The sequence below is a fragment of the Callorhinus ursinus genome, unplaced genomic scaffold, assembly GCF_003265705.2.
Source record: "Callorhinus ursinus isolate GAN/ISIS: 27379988/994484 unplaced genomic scaffold, GSC_fseal_2.0 scaffold12, whole genome shotgun sequence".
Lineage (NCBI taxonomy): Eukaryota > Metazoa > Chordata > Mammalia > Carnivora > Otariidae > Callorhinus > Callorhinus ursinus.
The window spans coordinates 5,606,430-5,625,418 of record NW_027397074.1 but is presented as its reverse complement, the minus strand read 5'-3'; the positions used below and the strand labels follow the sequence as shown (position 1 = coordinate 5,625,418).

The 18,989-nt window shown below is 38.0% G+C and overlaps 1 protein-coding gene across 1 annotated transcript in view; it reads right to left on the bottom strand.

The window, feature by feature from the left end:
* Positions 1 to 18,989, bottom strand: part of FBXL13 (F-box and leucine rich repeat protein 13) — a 251,573-nt gene that overhangs the window by 200,338 nt on the left and 32,246 nt on the right. The window contains exons 4-6 of the mRNA XM_025873245.2: positions 5,036 to 5,103; positions 3,882 to 4,036; positions 2,201 to 2,310 (exon numbers count right to left, since the gene is read on the bottom strand). Coding sequence (XP_025729030.1) covers positions 2,201 to 2,310; positions 3,882 to 4,036; positions 5,036 to 5,103 — 333 coding nt within the window. The remainder of the gene's footprint in view (positions 1 to 2,200; positions 2,311 to 3,881; positions 4,037 to 5,035; positions 5,104 to 18,989) is intronic.

Genomic DNA, 18,989 nt, shown 5'->3' with positions numbered 1-18,989 from the left:
TGTGGTCCCCAACCTCCTCTTTCAGATGAGGAAGCTGAAACCCACAGAGTCAAGGTTCTGGTAATGATTGAACTGATATTTGGGGCAAGGAAAGGAGGTGGTTAGCACAGAGATAAAAAAGGAGAGTCAGAGGAAAGCATTTGGGGTCTTGCCTGATTTACTGTTATAAAATGTCCCCATTTTAACTTTGAATACATTCCTTAAAACTGCATAATTGAGAAAAAGCCACAAGGGTAAATAAGTGTTCACACACACACACACACACACACACACACACACACACACATAAGCCTAAGAAAGGGCACACATTGGAGAAGTAGCACCCAGAAGTGTTCCCTGCTTTCTCCGCCCAGCACACACCTGCCTTGTTCACTTCACCCACTTAAGTGAGTGATGGTTAGGCCAAGAAATAACATAGCTAGAAGAAAATGTTTTCTCTAAACACCCAATTGACTATGGAATATACATCTATAATACTATATTATGTATAATATACATTGTTACATATATTAATATCTATCAACTACTACATGCAAAACATTATGCCCAGTGTATGGGGATGATTAAGAGAACAATACTGCCTCAGGGATGTTCAGTTCAAGAGGGGTGTGAAAGGGGCAGCCTCGTCATGTACGGTTACTTATTTGGCCATTAGAAAATCACTGATCAGATGCCGGGGGAGCCAGGGTCAAAATGCTAGCTTAGTACACAGTGTTCAAAAACACTGAACGCCTGAGTGGCTCAGTCGGCGAAGCAGCTGACTCTTGATTTTGGCTCAGGTCATGATTTCGGGGTCTTGAGATCAAGCCCCGCATCAGGCTCCCTGCTCAGTGGGGAGTCTGCCTGAGATTCTTTCTCTCCCTCTCCCTCTGTCCATCCCCTTTGCAATATTCTCTCTCTCTCTCTCAAATAATAAATAAATCTTAAAAAAAGAAAGAAAGAAGAACACTGAATAAGCAGACTAAAACAGTGGTACCTAAAGTATAACTGGTGAACCGGCAACATTGAACATGTACTCCACAAATGCTAGAGGACATCCTCTAAGAACACCAATTCAATACCAGTAGGTGATAAACTTGCAGAGAGCAAGAACTGTGCTTTATGAATCTCAGTGTCCTCTGCAGACTCTAGCACTGTTTCCAGCATAAATCTTTGCATACTCTCTTTGTATGTATATGGTATCACCAATCTCAACATCTGAACCAGGTAGTGTTGGGAGGGCATTGATCCTGCCCTTGATGAGACGACTACTAAACAGGGAGTTTAATTTCTTATTTTTCTGTTTCTTATTTTCCCCGACTTTGTATTTCAAGACCATTGATAAAACATTACCTATGAAGTAATGTAACTAAAAAATTCCATTTTTCTATGTCTGATCCTAATAGTTACTGTGGGTATTCTAAAACATTAGGTAATAATGTACTAATAGCTTAAGCAAACTAGAGATATTTTTAAGTTTGGAGGAATTTGCTTGGGCCCTCTGTTTTAATTGCTTTAATTAAAGTGTCACATCCTTTAAGTTTAGCAATTTAGTAATTTTTAAAATTTATATTAAAATTGTAATTTATTACATTGAATGTTGAAAAAAGAATAATTTAATCTTATCTAGAAAAGAAAAATTTATTCAGTCTTTATCATATCAAATAGTTTCTTTTCCATTTGAGACATCTATATCCATCCAAACACTTGTTTAAACAAAATTTTTCATTTTTATCAATAATTTTAAACAAAATGCTGAAATGATTTTTTCCTCAATGTTCACAGTTGAAATAAAACAACAGAATTTTTAGAAAATATTTTTGGTAGATGAAGTATAATTTAAATTATTAAATGAAAAGAATAAAGAGCCCATCAAAAGTATATAATATTGGGGCACCTGGGGGGTTCAATCGGTTAAGCATCTGACTTCAGCTCAGGTCATGGTCTCAGGGTCCTGGGGTGGAGCCCCACGATCAAGCCCCACCCCCAGCTCCCCACTCAGCAGAGAGCCTGCTTGTCCCTCTCCCTCTCGCTCTGTGCCTCCTCCCCACTCAGGCACACGCACGCACTCTCTCAAATAAATAAGCAAAATCTTTTCTTGAAAAAGTACGTGCTATTCAGTACTTTAGTACTTTCCACACATAGCATTATTATCGGAAGCAACATCAATATCAGGACAAAATTTAGTTTCTAAAAAAATTAAGTTTCCAAGATACCATACCAGCTCATCTTCTCTCTTTTTATACTCTTGTCTTGCTTTATCCCTCCATTTAGTTAGGATAGCTATTAGCTTGTAACGGTGGCACATCTTTTGCATCCGCAATAGTATAGCTAAAGAAAATGTATTAGATTAGTGTGTATATATAAAGATGTTTCCAAAAAAACAATATATTTAATATTCTATCATGTTTATAATATGAACCAATATTGCATCTGGCAGTTTTTATTTTATTTTAATTACATCTAAAATTAATTACTTTTGACAGCAGTAGATCTTTACTATGGAAATTTTATTAACCTGTAATTATCACCTTTGCTCTTGGAAATTAAGATGTAGGAGCACCTGGGTGGCTCACCCTGTTAAGCGTCTGCCTTCAGCTCAGGTCCTGATCCCAGGGTCCTGGGATCGAGCCCCGCACTGGGCTCCCAGCAAGGAGCCTGCTTCTCCCTCTCCCTCTGTCCTTCCCCCCAGCTCATGCTCACCTCTCTCTCTTTCAAATAAGTAAATAAAATCTTTTTGAAAATTAAAAAAAGATATTAAGATGTAATAGATGTAATAACACATCAAGATACATATATGACACATATAATTTTTTTAAATCAAATCTTTATAAAACCAGAACTTCCAAACTTATTCATAGAAATATAATTATAAGGTAGTATTCTGATTTTGTTAAATGTCCTATGATTAAATAAATTGCTCCATTTTATGTTTTAACCAAAGGTCCAAAGCTCAAATACAGGGGCCGGGCCAGGAAGGAGGATGACTACGGCAGGCCGTGGGGACACAGCTTAAGAGGGCCATGGCTTCTTAGCTGAAGCTGATTGTTTCCTCTCAGAATTAGAGGCCCATCAATCTTATGTTAAAACCTTCAGAGGGCACCTTGGTGGTTTAGTCAGTTAAGCATCCAACTCTTGAACACCGCTCAGGTCATGATCTAAGGGTCGGGAGATGGAGCCCCGCCTCAGGCCCATGCTGGGCGTGGACTCTGCCTCAGATTCTCTCTCCCTCTCCCTCTGCCCCTCTGCCCCATGCTCCCATGTGTGCGCTCTCTCTTGCTCTCTCTCCCTCCCTAAAAAAAAACCTCCAGAGGGCTCACTGTGACTGAGGCACCAGGAGTAACTGATCAAGAGGAAACAATTCTCTGATTTTCAGTAGCCATAAACCAATATTTGGTAAGTGGCTAAAATCTGAGCAAAAGGCTGGAGTTCCCTATTCCTGCTCCGAAGATCATGCACGTGCCCTGTCTACTCATTACAACTACCAAGGGTTTAAGGAAAGGAAAATTCGTCTTCTTTGTTTCCTAATGTATCCATTAAATGACATATCTGTAAGGAATGGAAAACTCTCTGCAAGAAATAGTCAGTTTTGGTACCTGTGATATACCAGCTCTCTATGAGTAAAAATGATGATAGTAGATCCCTATTTATATTTATATTTGTACATACATCACACATATCCCTACAGGATTTTATTTCAAACATGCCTGTTTTCTGGTACAATAAAACCCTTTGAGAAAAATCTCATTTAAATGTAAGACATTTAATTAGTGGCTTTACATTTCATGACAGTTCTCTAGACATAATGATAAATTCTCTAGTACCAACTGCTGAATTGTTAAGTGTGTTGATTCTTTGAATAAATGAATACAAAAACTAACTGCTACTATGTTAGGATTTACCTGTAAGTTGTTTTTTTTGACCTTCTGTATAAGATTGCCAAAGACGAAATATGTATTTTTGAAGTCTGAAATTGTCATATTCCATTGCTTTTTCCATCTTTTCAGCCAGAAGTTCATCTTCATTTATAAGAGGTATCACCGTGTCTCTCCAAGTGCTATAGGCAGAAGATACAGAAAAATAGTATTTTGATGTTATGGCAATACATTACTAATAAATGGAGAGGGAGAAGGAGTAATAATACCTCCTTTATCTCCTCAAAATTCACAGCATAGAAAGAAATTGTTCAATTATGGTTATTGTTTCCTTTGAGCTTGTACTTCCCTTTGCTACATTTCTAAAACCCAGTAAAGATCTGAAATGCAGAAGTTTTTTCATAACCTATTTAGAGGCAAAACTAGACCTGACCTAAAGTAATTTTGCCTCGGTGCACCTGGTTGGCTCAGTTGGTTGCGCATCCCACTCTAGATTTTGGCTCAAGTCATGATCTTGGGGTCCTGGGATCAAGCCCTGCAACGGGCTCTACACTCAGCACAGATTCTCTCTCTCCCTCTCCCCTGCCCCTCCTTCCTCCCCCCTCCCACTCTTTCTCTCTCTCTAAAATAAATAAGTAAATCTTAAAAATAAATAAATAAAAATTTAAAAACTAAAGTAATTTTGCATCGAAACCTCCCTGGACTTGACACATAGCTATTCATAGTCTTTTCAAAATTTCATTTCATATACATTTCACTTCATTTTATATACATATATATAATATAGAGAGAGAAATACTAATATGTTTGAATATGTTTGGTTCCAACATGCTGCCCGAGACACCACTGAGGATGTTCTATAATACACAGAATGTACAGAAATTACCTTTGCAAAATTTTTTTAAGAAAAGGAATCTAAATTTCAAAACATATCTCCAAGGGTTTCAGATGAAGGGATTATAGATTTACACTTTCAAAAAAAGCAATACCTTGAAGAAGTAAAGAACATATTTTAACTAAGTAAAAGCCAAATAAAAATAAAAGAAATATATAATGCAAAATGGTGGAGACATGACTAAATAGATAAAATCAGAACAACTCGCCAAGAATGAGTTGTTCTTCCTATGGAGAATATTAAGAATAAAAACACAAAGAAGTAAGATGTAAAATCACATTCTTACCAAAAATGGGTCTTTACTAAATGTCCGGTATAAAAAGTACATGCTTTTATCATCAATTCTGGAGTCATCTAAAGTAAATAAATAAATGAAATAGCACACATTAGAAGTAAGTGGAATGCAAAGCCTAACTCCAGAAGATGCAGAGGAAAATGAGAGCAATGATTACCTTGGGCAGTAGGGAGACAGGAGCAGATTAGAAGAACTACATGCCATTTATGTATTTTGTAACTTTATTGTGTATGTCCGTTACCAAATTTTCAAAAGTTAAAATCGCAGCTTAAAATTTTCTCATCGTATTGTATTTACTTTAAAACATTTTAAGTAAGTTCTATGGTATTATTATTATTGTCAGTTGTATTGATAGGAAGTATAGAGTTGTGGGTCTGCTGGTCATCATTAAACTGAATGATTTTGCCTTCTCAAGAGTATAAAGTGAAATTTTCTTTAAAAAAAAAAAAAAACCTTACAGGAATGCCTCACCAAGAAGTAATAGGAAAGCCACATAAATTAAAATTTTGGAATATGCTGAAAGAAATGCAAATTTATCTATCATTTGCAACTATTCACAATAACATACATTAACATGTGGGAACAGCTAACTGAGCATTCCTGAAATCATCTGTACCTTCTGTACATTCTTTAATGAGTAAAAATAATACCACATTACACATTTGTTATATGTACATGGTACTGTGAAGTACTAATGGTGTTATTTTTTCTCATGTTTTCACTACCCTGTTTGCCATATAAATAGACATGTGGCCAAACATCTGTTTGGTTCAAATCTCTACCAACTGCCAGAATTCTGAATTCCACTTTTCAAAGACAAATGTTTTTCTCCTTTGCACATTGCTGTAAGTGCTTCGTTGAGGTCATAGATACAACATACACATGTTAATCATGGAGTTATTTAAGGCATACAACAAAGGCCCCCTGATATTCTGCCTGATGTTCAATGACATTTGGAAATCCTCAGCTTGATGGAGATTATATGTAAATTATGCTTGTGGTGAGGGAGAACATAAATCACTGAAGTCAGTTTTTACTAAATTCTGATTTTCATAAGGGAAAGGAATCCAGAGGAACAAAGAGTATTGGGGATATCACAGCGGGGTGGATAAAACCAGGAAAGGAGGGGCGCCTGGGTGGCTCAGTCATTAAGCATCTGCCTTCAGCTCAGGTCATGATCCCAGGGTCCTCGGATCGAGCCCCGCATCGGGCTCCCTGCTCCGCGGGAAGCCTGCTTCTCCCTCTCCCACTCCCCCTGCTTGTGTTCCCTCTCTCACTGTGTCTCTCTCTGTCAAATAAATAAATAAATAATAAATAAATAAATAAAATCTTAAAAAAAAAAAACAGGAAAGGAATGAAGTGGCAGAAGTAAGGACAAATTTCATCTAGCCCTTAAATTTCCTAAGATTAAACTTTTTTTTAGAAGATACAACCTGGAAAGTACTATATAAATATCTACAATAATATGGCATAGTTCATTTAAAAATGAGCATATTACATGATCAAATGAATGAAAACAAAAGTTATAATTCAGCTCGTAACTCTTGAATTCAAGTTTTCTAATAATCAACTCTTTAAATCAGCATAAAAGTGTTCTTTCTATTCTATTTTTTTTAAGATTTTATTTATTTATTTGAGAGAGAGAGAGAATGAGGGATAGAGAGCATGAGAGGGAAGAGGGTCAGAGGGAGAAGCAGACTCCCCGCCGAGCAGGGAGCCCGATGCGGGACTCGATTCCGGGACTCCAGGATCATGACCCAAGCCGAAGGCAGTTGCTTAACCAACTGAACCACCCAGGCGCCCTCTATTCTATTCTTGAAAGAAGTTGAAGTCCTCATCAATCCGTGATTCGGCAGTCGCTTAACCAACTGAGCCACCCAGGCGCCCTCTATTCTATTCTTGAAAGAAGTTGAAGTCCTCATCAATCCGTGATTTATATGCTGGAAGAGTTTCTCATTCTAATATTCCTTTTTTTTAAGAGTTCCTTTCCCTAAGTTCTTATTTTAATTTCACATATACTGTTCTCCCAATTAAACAAAAAATAAATAAATAAAAACACCGATAGAATGAAAATAGCTATGATTTTTCCTCATTGTTGGCATCCTCTTGTTTTTCTCCACAGAGAAAATAGCTTTAAGAGAGTGTCACTGGGGGGCGCCTGGGTGGCTCAGTCGGTTAAGCATCTGATTTCTGCTCAGGGCACGATCCCAGGGTCTCAGGATCGAGCCTGTCATCGGGCTCCCTGCTGAGCGGGGAGTCGGCTTCTCCCTCCCCACTCCCCCTGCCTGTGTTCCTGCTCTCGCTCTCTCTCTCTGTCAAATAAATAAAATCTTAAGAACAAAAATGAGAGTGTCACTGGGGCACTGACCTGCAGCAAAGGCTCAAGCCGAGTAAAGCCCCATCCCCCACTTGGGGCTAGGCCTGTGTCAGCGCAACTGAGGCTCAGCAGCCCTCTGGCCAGTCTAACCATAAGACCCATGCCGGTACACTCAGTCACACGGTTCTGCTTCCACTGTTCAACGTCTTCACTGTTGCTCCAGCCACTTACTTTCTACTTTTTTTGGGGGGGGGGCGGTGTCTTGAAATATTTTTTCATTCATTCATTCATTTATGTATTTATATATATCATTGTTGTTGAAATACAGGTGACACACAATGTTAGTTTCAGGTATATAACAAAGTAATTAAAAACTTCTATACGTTAGTGGTTACCACAACTAGTGTAGTAAAACATCTGTCATCATACAAGATTTTTACATTATTTTTTTAAAGATTTTATTTATTTATTTGACAGAGACAGACACAGCGAGAGAGGGAACACAAGCAGGGGGAGTGGGAGAGGGAGAAGCAGGCTTCCCGCGGAGCAGGGAGCCTGACGCGGGGCTCGATCCCAGGACCCTGGGACCCTGACCTGAGCTGAAGGCAGACGCTTAACGACTGAGCCACCCAGGCGCCCAAGATTTTTACATTATTGACTAGATTCCCTATCCTGTGCTTTTCATCTCCATGACTTATTAATTTCTTAACTAAGAGCTTGTATCTCTTACTCCTCTCTTCCATTTCCCGTATTCCCCACCCACCTCACCTCTGGCAACTATCGGTTTGTTCTCTGAATGTATGAGTCTGTTCTGTTTTTTGTTTGTTCAGTCATTTCTTCTGTTTTTTGGAGTCCACATGTAAGTGAAATCATCTGGCTTTTGTCTTCCTCTAACTTATTTCATTTAGCATAACAGCCTCTAGGTCCATCTATGTTGTCACAAATGGCAAGATCTCATTCTTTTCAAATGGCTGGAGAATATTCCATTATATATATGTACCACCTTTTCTTTATCAATGTATCATCTATTGATGGACACTTGGGTTGCTTCCATATTTTGGCTATTATAAATAATGCTGCAGTAAACATAAGGGTACATATATCTTTTCAAATTAGTGTTCATTTTCTTCAAATAAATACCCAAAAGTGGAATTAATGGATTATATGGTATTTTTAATTTTTTGAGGAAACTCCATACTGTTTTCCATATTAGTTGCACCAATTTACATTCTCACCAACATTGCACAAGGGTTCTCTTTTCTTCACATCCTCACCAACACTTGTTATTTCTTGTTTTTTTGATACAAACCATTCTGACTGGTGTGAGGTGATATTTCATTGTGGTTTTGATTTTCATTTCCCTGATGATGAGTGATATTGAGCATCTTTTCATGCATCTGCTGGCCATCTGTATGTTATTTTTGGAAAAAAAAGTCTATTCAGATCCTCTGCCCATTTTTAATTGGATTATTTGTGTTGTGTTTTTTGGTGTTGAGTTGTATAAGTTCTCTATATATTTTGGATTTTAAGCTCTATCAGATATATTATTTGCAAATATCTTCTCCCCTTGAGTAGGTTGTCTTTTCATTTGTTGTTAGTTTCCTTTGTTATGCAAAACTTTTTATTTTGGTGTACTCCCAGCAATTTATTTTTGCTTTTGTTTCCCTTGCCTGAGAAGACTATCCATAAATATGTTGCAAAGGCTATTGTCCAAGAGATTACTGTCTATGTTTTCTCTTAGAAGTTTTATGATTTCAAGTCTCACATTTAGGTTTTTAATCCATTTTGAGTTTATTTTTGTGCATAGTGTAAGAAAGTGGTTCAGTTTCATTCTTTTATGTGTGGCTGTTCGGTTTTCCCAACACCATTTGTTGAAGAGACTGTCTTTTACCCATTGTACATTCCTGCTCCCTAGACTATTCTTTAGGGATCATTCAAATAGTTTGTATAATCCTCCCTCCTTTGTCATAGTTTAATTGACAGTGTAATTGTGGGCTTATTTCTGGGCTCTCTTTCCTATTCCCTTGATCTATGGGTCTATTTCTGTGCCAGTACCATACTGTTTTGATTACAATTGCTTTGTAGTATAGCCTAAAATCTGAGATTGTGATACTTCCAGCTTTGCTCTTTCCCAAGATTGTTTTGGCTATCCAGGGTCTTTTGTGGTTCCAAAAATATTTTAGTATTACTCAAGTTTTGTAAAAAAAAAAAAAATGCTGTTTGTATTTTGATAGATATTGCCTTAAGTCTGTAGATTGCTTTGAGTATTATGGACATTTTAACAACATTAATTCTTCCAATCCATGAGGATGGTATGTCTTTTCATCTGTGTTATCGTCAGTTCTTTCATCGATGTCTTGTAGTTTTCAGAGTATGGGTCTTTCACCTCCTTGGTTAAGTTTATTCATAGATTGTTTATTCTTTTGATGCAATTGTAAATAGAATTTTTTTTATTATTTCTCTTTCTGCTACTGTGCAATATATTAGTGTATAAAAACACAACAGATTTCTGTATATTAATTTTCTACCCTGCAACTTTAGTGAATTCATTTAATCCTAATAGTGTTCTGGTGGAGTACTGGGGGTTTTTATATATTATATGATGTCATCTGCAAACAGTGACAGTTTTACTTCTTCCTCACCAATTTGGATGCCTTTTATTTCTTTTTCTTGTCTGATCGCTGTGGCTACGACTTCCAATACTATGTTGAATAAAAGCAGTGAAAGTGGACATCCTTGTCTTCTTCCTGATCTTAGAGAAGTGGCCTTCAGTTTTTACCATTGAGTATGATGTTAGCTATGGGTTTTTCATATATAGCCTTTATTATGTTGAGGTGTGTTTGCTGTATACCCACTTCATTGACAGTTTTATCATAAGTAGATGTGTATTTTGTCAAATAATTCTGCATCTATTGAAATAATCATGTGATTTTTATCCTTCTTCTTGTTAATGTGTTGCATTGTTTTGATTGATTTGCAAAGATTGCATCCCTGGAATAAATCCCACTTGATTGTAGTGGTCAATCCCTTGAATGTAAAGTTGAATTTGGTTTGCTAATATTTTGTTAAGGATTTTTGCATGTATGTTCACCAGGGATATGGGCCTGTAGTTTTCTCTTTTAGTAGTGTCTTTGTCTGGTTTTGGTATCAGAGTATTGTTGGTCTCATAGAATGAATTTAAAGCATTCCTTCCTTTCTATTTTTTAGAATAGTTTGAGAATGATAGGTATTAACTGTTCTTTAAATGTGTGGTAGAATTCACCTGTAAAGCCATCTTGTCTTGGAGTTTTGTTTGTTAGGAGCTTTTTTTTATTATTACTGATTCAATTCAATTTCATTACTAGTAATTGGTCTGCTCAAATTTTCTATTTTTTTCCTAATTCAGTTTTGGAAGACTGAATGTTTCTAGGAAATTATCCATTTCTTCCAAGCTGCCCAATATGTTGGCATATAATTTTCATAGTATTCTCTTTTAATTCTTTGTATTTCTCTGATGTTTGTTATTTTTCCTCTTTCATTTCTAAAAATATTTATTTGCATCCTCTCTTTTTTTCTTAATGAAACTTGCTAAAGGTTTATCAACTTTGTCTATCTTTTCAAAAAACCAGCTCTTGCTTTCATTGATCTTTTCTATTGTTTGTTTTTTTTTACTCGCTTTCATTTATTTCCACTCTAATCTTTATTATTTCCTTCCTTCTACTAATTTAGACTTTGGCTTTGTTAGTCTTCTTTTTTTAGTTCTTTGAGGTATAAGGTTAGATTGTTTGAGATTTTTCTTGTTTCTTGAGATAGGCCTGTATTACTATAAACTTTTCTCTTAGAACTTCTTTTGCTGTGTCCCAAAGATTTTGCACCCTTGTGTTTCCATTTTCATTTGTCTCCATGTATTTTTTGATTTCCAATTTGATTTTTCTTTGACCTATTACTTGTTTAGTAGCATATTGTTTAGATTCCATGTGTTTGTGTTTTTTCCAGTTTTTTTTTCTTGTAACAGATTTCTAGTTTCATATCATTGTGGTTAGAAAAGATGATTGATATGATTTGAATCTTCTTAAACTTATTGAGGCCTATCTTGTGGCCCAGCATATTATCTATCCTAGAGAATGTCCCATGTGTACTTGAAAAGAGTGCATATTCTGCTGTTTTTGGATAAAATGTTCTGTATATATCTCTTAAGTTCATCTGGTCTCATGTATTGTTTAAAGCCACTGTTTCCTTCTTGATTTTCTGTCTGGATGATCTATCAGTTGATGTACGTGCGGTGTTAAATACCCCTAATATTATTGTATTACTGTCAATCTCCCTTCATGTCTGTTAATATTTGCTTTATGTATTTAGGTGCTCCTATGTTGTGTGCATAGATATTTACAATGGCATTCCCTGGTTGGATTGATCCCTTTATCATTATGTGATGTCCTTCTTTTTTTTGTTGCAGTCTTTGTTTTAAAGTCTATTTTGTCTGATATAAGTGTGTTACCCTGGCTTTTTTTTTCTTCCCACTTCCATTTGCACGGAATATCTTTTTCTATCCCTTTACTTTCCATGTGTATGTATCTTTAGATCTAAACTGAATCTCTTGTAGGCAGCATATCGAGGGGTCTTATTTTTTTTACCCATTTGGTTACGCTATTTTTTTTAATTGGGACATTTAGTTCATTTCTATTTAAATTAATTATTGATAGATAGGTATGTACTTATTGCCATTTTGTTAATTGTTTCCTGGTTGTTTTTGTAGTTATCTATTCCTCTCTTCTCTTGCTCTCTTTCCTTGTGGCTTGATGACTTTCTTTAGTGTTATGCTTAGATTCTTTTCTCTTTATTTTTTGTGTATCTATTACAGGTTGTTGATTTGTGGTTACCATGAGGTTCATAAAAAACACCCTATATTACAGTCTATATTAAGGTGATGGAGGCTTAAGTTTGAACACATTCTAAAAGCACTAACTTTTTACTCTCCCCTTCACATTTTATGTATCTCACATCATATTTTACATCTTTTTACTTTGTGTAACCCCTAATTGTTGTAGATATAATTGATCTTACTACTTTTGTGTTTTAACTCCATATTGGCTTTATAAGTAATTAATCTACTATTTTTACTATATGTTTGCTTTTACCAGTGAAATTTTTTCCTTTCCTAATTTTCTTCTAGGCATGGTCTTTTCTTTCTAAGAATTCCTTTTAACATTTCTTGTAAGACTGGTTCAGTGGTGATGAACTCCTTTAACTTTTGTTTATCTAAGTGGCTTTTATCTCTCCTTCAGTTGGATGATAATCATTACTTTGGTCTTTATTAAATGTATTGCTTATCTCCATTTTGTTTAGCTCTTTTTCTGTGATTTTGTCTTATTCTTTCATTTGGGACATATCCCTCTGTCTCCCCCATTTTGTCTAACTCTCTGTGTCTGTTTCTATGTATTAGGTAGGTCACCTATGTCTCCTGGTCTTGAAAGTAGTGACATTGTATAGATGAGGTCCTATGGTGCATAGTAGCACAGTTCCCCCAGACACCAGAACCAAGTGCTCCAGGGGTGTCCCCTGTATAGGCTACATGTGTCCTCCCATTGTGGCCGAGTCTTGATTGCTGTGGGCCCACTGGTGGGTAAGACTGGCCCTTGGCCTGGCTCTCTGCAATTAGTTGCTGTGACAGTTGTGGATGCACTACTAATAGGTAGGTCTTGTTTCCTATGCAGCCAGCTCAAAGGCCCTGCTGGAGAAACTGCAGATGGGCTGGTGTGTGGGGTTATCTCCCCATGTCTACAGACCAGGGGTCACTTTGGAGAGGGACTGGTTCTAGCCAGGGATGCCTGCCAGGAGCCACTTTGGAGGGACACCTCCCAAGGTAGGTGAGTTGGATGGGGTGAGGCTGAAAGAGAATGCCAGGGCCAACAGTGCTAGGAATCAATAGATGGAGAGTATTAAAACAGGCTCCCACAAGCATGCAGCTATCTCGGCTGGAGGAGGGCAAGAAAAATGGCTTCCCCTAGCACTTCTGTTCCCAAAGAACTCTCCTGCAGATCCAACACATGTCCTAAAATTAGTCAATAAATCTCTTTCAAGTATACCCCAGGCACTTTTCAAATTTCTGCTTCTGTGCTGCATTGCCACAGATTCATTTAGTATCCTGGATCTTTAAGGGTGGAGGCTTGGCTCCCTATCATCCTCCAGCTCTCTCAGAGTTAAGCCCTGCTGATTTTTAGAGCTCCCAGAGTTAAGTCCCACCGATTTTCAAAGGCAGGTGTCATGGGGACTCATCTTCCCAGTGAGGGTCCCCAGGGCCAGTGGTGCCTGGTGTGGGGTCTGATCTCCTCACTCCTCTGTGCTTGTGGTGTCCTTCCCATTTGTGGTTAGTCACACAAGGGGTTTGGTTCCTGACCATATCTCCACCCCTCCTGTGCTTTTGAATGTGGACTTCTCTCTGCAACTACCTGTGGAAGATATGATCTGCCAGTCTTCAGCTTATTTCCAAAGTTAGGTGCAATACATGTAATAGCTATTGACTTGGTGTATGTGTGGTGAGCTCAGGGTCCTGCTAGTCCACCATCCTCCCCACTGCTTTCTACTCTTGATAGCTGCTGTATATTAGTAACTGCTAGTGACCAGAAAATATTCTTTCTCTCACTTTTTTACTCTAGCTGATAGGATTGCACAGAGTTGGAGCTCAGCAACTATGTATGGACTAACTGACTTCCTGGGAAAACTGCCAATTCTTTGCCAGCTGGCTTCTAAAAATGAAGAATCAAGGATTCAAGCAATGACTGTGGGGAAGTTGCTGGATAAAAAGCAACCTGGCATTGGTATAAATGGCCTCAGAGTGAGTGCTCTGTTTCCAGGCCCTCACAGACCACTCGCACCAATTTCTCACAAGGATTGTTACACATAGACTGAGTGATAATTGAAGAAAAGGAGAAGGAGAGGAAGGTCCATCTCTATACAATTTCTGAGAGTCCAGTTATTTGATAAGATCAGCTCTGAGTCTGGAAACAAAAGAAAAAAACATTCTGCCATGGGAGATGGTTCCTAAAGTTAGAGTGGCAATGTCTCAATAACGAATTGGTTGCAAAAGAATTTTTTCAACATTTATTTAGAATTTGACACTGCTCTTTTCTTTTAGGCTGGTGGCCCCTTCTCTGGAGGCCAATTAGAATCTCCTGTGAAACTTAGTAAACTACTCATGCCCACTCCCCCACCTCTGTAGGAATTATCACTATGATGAGTTGCTATTACTACTGAGACTATGTCTCATCCATTGCATTAAGGCCCTCTGTTTTAAACTGAGTTCCAACAGAATACAATATGATTCAGTGAAAATGTATTCAACACACTAGTTTCAAAGAAACATTTTTTATAGTTTGGAAGAAAGATAAAAAGAAGTAAAATACAATATTGATCTCTTTTTTAAAAGATACCACATGTAGCATATTACAACTCAGTCTTAAAAATATTTTATTAAAAAAATTTCAAACTCACAAATTAGAATAAATACCTAATACCCATAGTCTACATTTAACATTGTCAATGATGTCTCTGAAGTATATAAAGTATACAAACCAAAACTTTTAGTATCTATTTCTAAAATATAATCACATTTTCTTCACAACCACAACTGCATTATCTCAACTTAGACAATTAACAATGATTGTTTCATTTCATCTAATCCCCACTCCATATCCTAATCTCTAGAAATTTCCCCCCAAATTTCTTAGTTTCTTCAAACTAGCGTCTAAACAAGGACCGCATGTTGGCACTGATGACTCAGTTCATTTGAAGGATTTCCCACATTTTTCTTCATTCTCCTTTTCTGTATTTTTCAATGTTTAATGACTATGAAGGGCAAACAAGGCATGGTCCCAGACTAAATCTGATGAATTCAGTTATCTGGGTGTCTTTAGTATATTTTTACAGAAAAAGTTCTAGAAGCCAATTTGAATGTTTTTGTTTTGAATTTGTTTTATGAGAGGCTGAAAAAAGAGTTTTCTCCTATCATCTGAAAGAATGACTAGAAGGCAGGGGGTGTGTGGTGGGGTGCCGCATAGCATCGGTCTCAGCTCCATGGATTGGGGGTCGGAGCCTTAAGGAAAAGGAGACTGCAGGGAAAATCCCAAAGAACTGCTCTTATCGGACACTTGGCACTATTTGTGTAACACAAAGTGAGAGAAGACATTTCCTCCACTTCTGTTCAGCACACACACAGCACAGTGTCATCCACTTTTGTCTGACTTTGAAGTTCTGAAAATTTGAAATAATGTGATAAAAATATTACAAAAGTCTTACATTGTGCCAAATTTTGAAATAATGCAATCCCTCCAATTAAAATTTAATCAAGAAGCATTTCATTCCAGAGCTACTGGGAACGTGTATGTTTTAAGCTCTTGCCACATAGTGGTACCATTTCAGCAGGCAAACAATTGTGGAATTAGTCTTAAAGTGCAAGTTTGACTGATTCGAGGTCTTCATAAAAGTATCTCTTTCAAACAGTGTGACCACCAGATATGGTTTGAGTAGAGCAATGAGTCCAGAGAAAGGAGCGTTATTTTGGCATTTTAAGGATTTGTGGTTGAAGAAGCCTAGGGCTCCACCTGTGTTAGACTTCGGGGCTCTCAAGAAGGCAAGAGCATCAGTGTTAAGGCTCCATCTTCAGGCAGCTAAATGGGCTGGGACAGACCTTTAAGAGGAATTCTTGAATTCACACAGGACAGCTTTGGAATTCCCAGATACAACTGGTTGGAATTTTAAGGGGAAACCAACCTTATGAAGATAGGGACTAGAGGCAGTGAAATTTGGAATATTACTATCAACATTGTTTTCCTTGAATCTCAGGCTGATGAGGCCTGGGAAATTTTGTAATAAATGGAAAAAAAATGAAATATCATTACAAACCATAAATGCTAACTTACAAACAGATACTGAATTTATGGTTCTTTAATGTCAGCAGTAATTGGTCCCCTTAATTTTTAACTTTGTTAGACACTATCCATTTATTATATCTGAGAAAACTGATGCATTTCCATAATGCCAATAGAAAAAAAATTTTACTTCTATAATATTTGAAGTACCTAGCACAATATTAGGAATCTGGTAAGAACCAAACAAAAAATAAATGTAAATTATTAAATTCATATTATAATTTTTGTTTTTTAGTATATTATAACAAACTTTTTCTTCTGGTAGGCGATTCCTTTTTTTGCTCGGTTAATCCTTGAGTCAGAGATCATATATTAAATTATCTTAACATATCTCATCGTATTTTAAAGTACCATGTCTTCACTTCATTCATGAACTTCATTAATATCCCATATAGCATCATTCTAGAATAATGCTAGCAAGATAGTATGGGTTTTGCTACGGACTGAATGTTTGTGTCCCCTAAAATTCTTATGTTGAAACCTAATCGCTAATGTGATAGTATGTGGAGGCGGGGCGTTTTGGAGATGATTAGCTCATGAAGATGGAGCCTTTATGGATGGTATCAGTGCCTTTATAAAAGAGACTCCAGGGAGCTCCCTCACCACTTCTGCCATATGAGGTAATAGCAAGAAGATGTCAGTTTATGAAGCAGAAACTGGGCTCTCACGAGACGCAGAATCTGCCAGCGCCTTGATCTTGGAACTCCCAGCCTCCCCAACTGTGAGAAACAGACTTCTGTTGTTTATAACTGCTATATTTTGTTATAGCATCCTAAACAGATTGAGACAGGGTTTACAAATATGTGTTGAATGCATTACTTCAAATCCCTCCCGACTCTGATTTTTTTTTATTTTTCATAGGCTGGAAAAGTTCAGAGTAATAACAAAAATACTAAAAAGAAACCATGTCTTTAATACAGAAATGAGCAGTGTCTGTAATAGTGCTATGATGTGGTATAAAGTGTTGGATTTATATAAGTGATTTTCTTATACTTTTTATCTTCTGCATATTGTTGAAACAATCTTTAATGCCCAAGGGGCTCTTAGGCCTGGAGACAAACATTGCCTGATATTTGTATTTTAGGGCTCTATTTAATAAACACATATTTAAATAAATACCACTTTGAAAAATCAATTTTCTTAAACATGTAAATGTTTATTACAAATTTTAAGTAAAGTCCCTGAAACAATTTAAACAAAATTAAAAACTTATGCAAATGTTCTTTAGAACTCTCAAATGCCATACATAGTGGACAAGTATACAAAAGCCCTATCGTCAGCTATTATTACTTACTTTACACTTAAATTTATCCTAATGTAAACAACGTGAATCCAGTTCATATCTTCATTATTTCTCACCTTCATTATTTTTATTCCTTCCAGGTTACTGTAATACTTAGTTTGATGCCTTCTCAAGAAAGAGTAATCTACCAAATTTTAAAAGAAAAAGGATATTTTGCAAACCAGCAAGGAAATATAGGATGTGGTTATCGACCAATTGATTCTCATTTGGGACACAGGATCTGCCTGCCTCTCCCAAATGATTAAAACCCTAGCCACCAGGGTCATAGGGTTAAGTTGCCTTTTCATAGTTAAACTTTGTTACACCAGTATGCCCCCATAACATCATTTATAAAGGGAGCAATCTCAGGGACACCAGCGTAGCTCAGTTGGTGAAGCGTCTGCCTTTGGCTCAGGTCATGATCTTGGGGCCCTGGGATCGGGCCCCGCATTGGGTTCCCTGCTCTGCGGGAAGTCTGCTTCTCCCTCTCTCTCTGCCCCTCGCCCTGCTCATGCTCTCTCTTGCTGTCTCTGTTAAATAAATAAGTAAAATCTTTAAAAAATATAATAAAATAAAAAATAGGTCCAGAGCAAGATGGCAGAGGAGTAGGAGACCTGGATCTCGTCTGGTCTCAGGAATTCAGCTGAACAGGGATCAAACCATTCTGAACACCTACGAACTCAACAGGAGATCGAAGAGAAGAATAGCAACAAGTCTCTGAATAGAAAAGCGACCACTTACTGGAAGGTAGGACGTGCGGAGAAGTGAATCCGAGGCGATATTCGGGAGGATAGACGGCGGGGGAGGGGGCCTCCGTCGGCCGCTTCTGGCAAGTGATAGAGCCGCGGAGCACAAAATCGGAACTTTTAGAAGTCGGCTCCGCTGAGGGACGTCGCTCCAGTGGCTAACGGGGGGTGGAACCCTCGCCGGACAGTGTGGTGTCAGGACCCTCGGGGTCACAGAAAGACCGGGGGTGCCTGAGTGTGGCAGAGCTCCCAGGGATCGGAGCAGGAAAGCCAGAGGCAGAGACAGAGCCGAGGTGCGGGCTCTCAGCTCAGGGTTGCCATAAACCGTGATCTGTGGCACAGTCCGGCCACTGCTCCTCCAGCAGGGACCCAACAAGTGGCAGATCTGGGGAGACTCCCTTTCCTCCTCCAGGAGCAGCGTGGGAGCGCACCACAGAGAACTGCTGGGTTGGGAGACTCCACACCGAGTCGGGTGCCAGATGATAGAAATGCTCGGTCCCGGGCCGGGTGAGCATGGAGTGTGGCCGGAGACCAGGGAGACGGGAGTGACTGACTGCTTTTCTCTGGGGGCACACTGAGGAGCAGGGCCCCAAGTTCTCGGCTCCTCTGGGGCGGAGATTGGGAGGCCACCATTTTCACTCTCGCCCTCCAAAGCTGTACAGAAAGCTTGCAGGGAACAAAAGCTCCTGAGAGC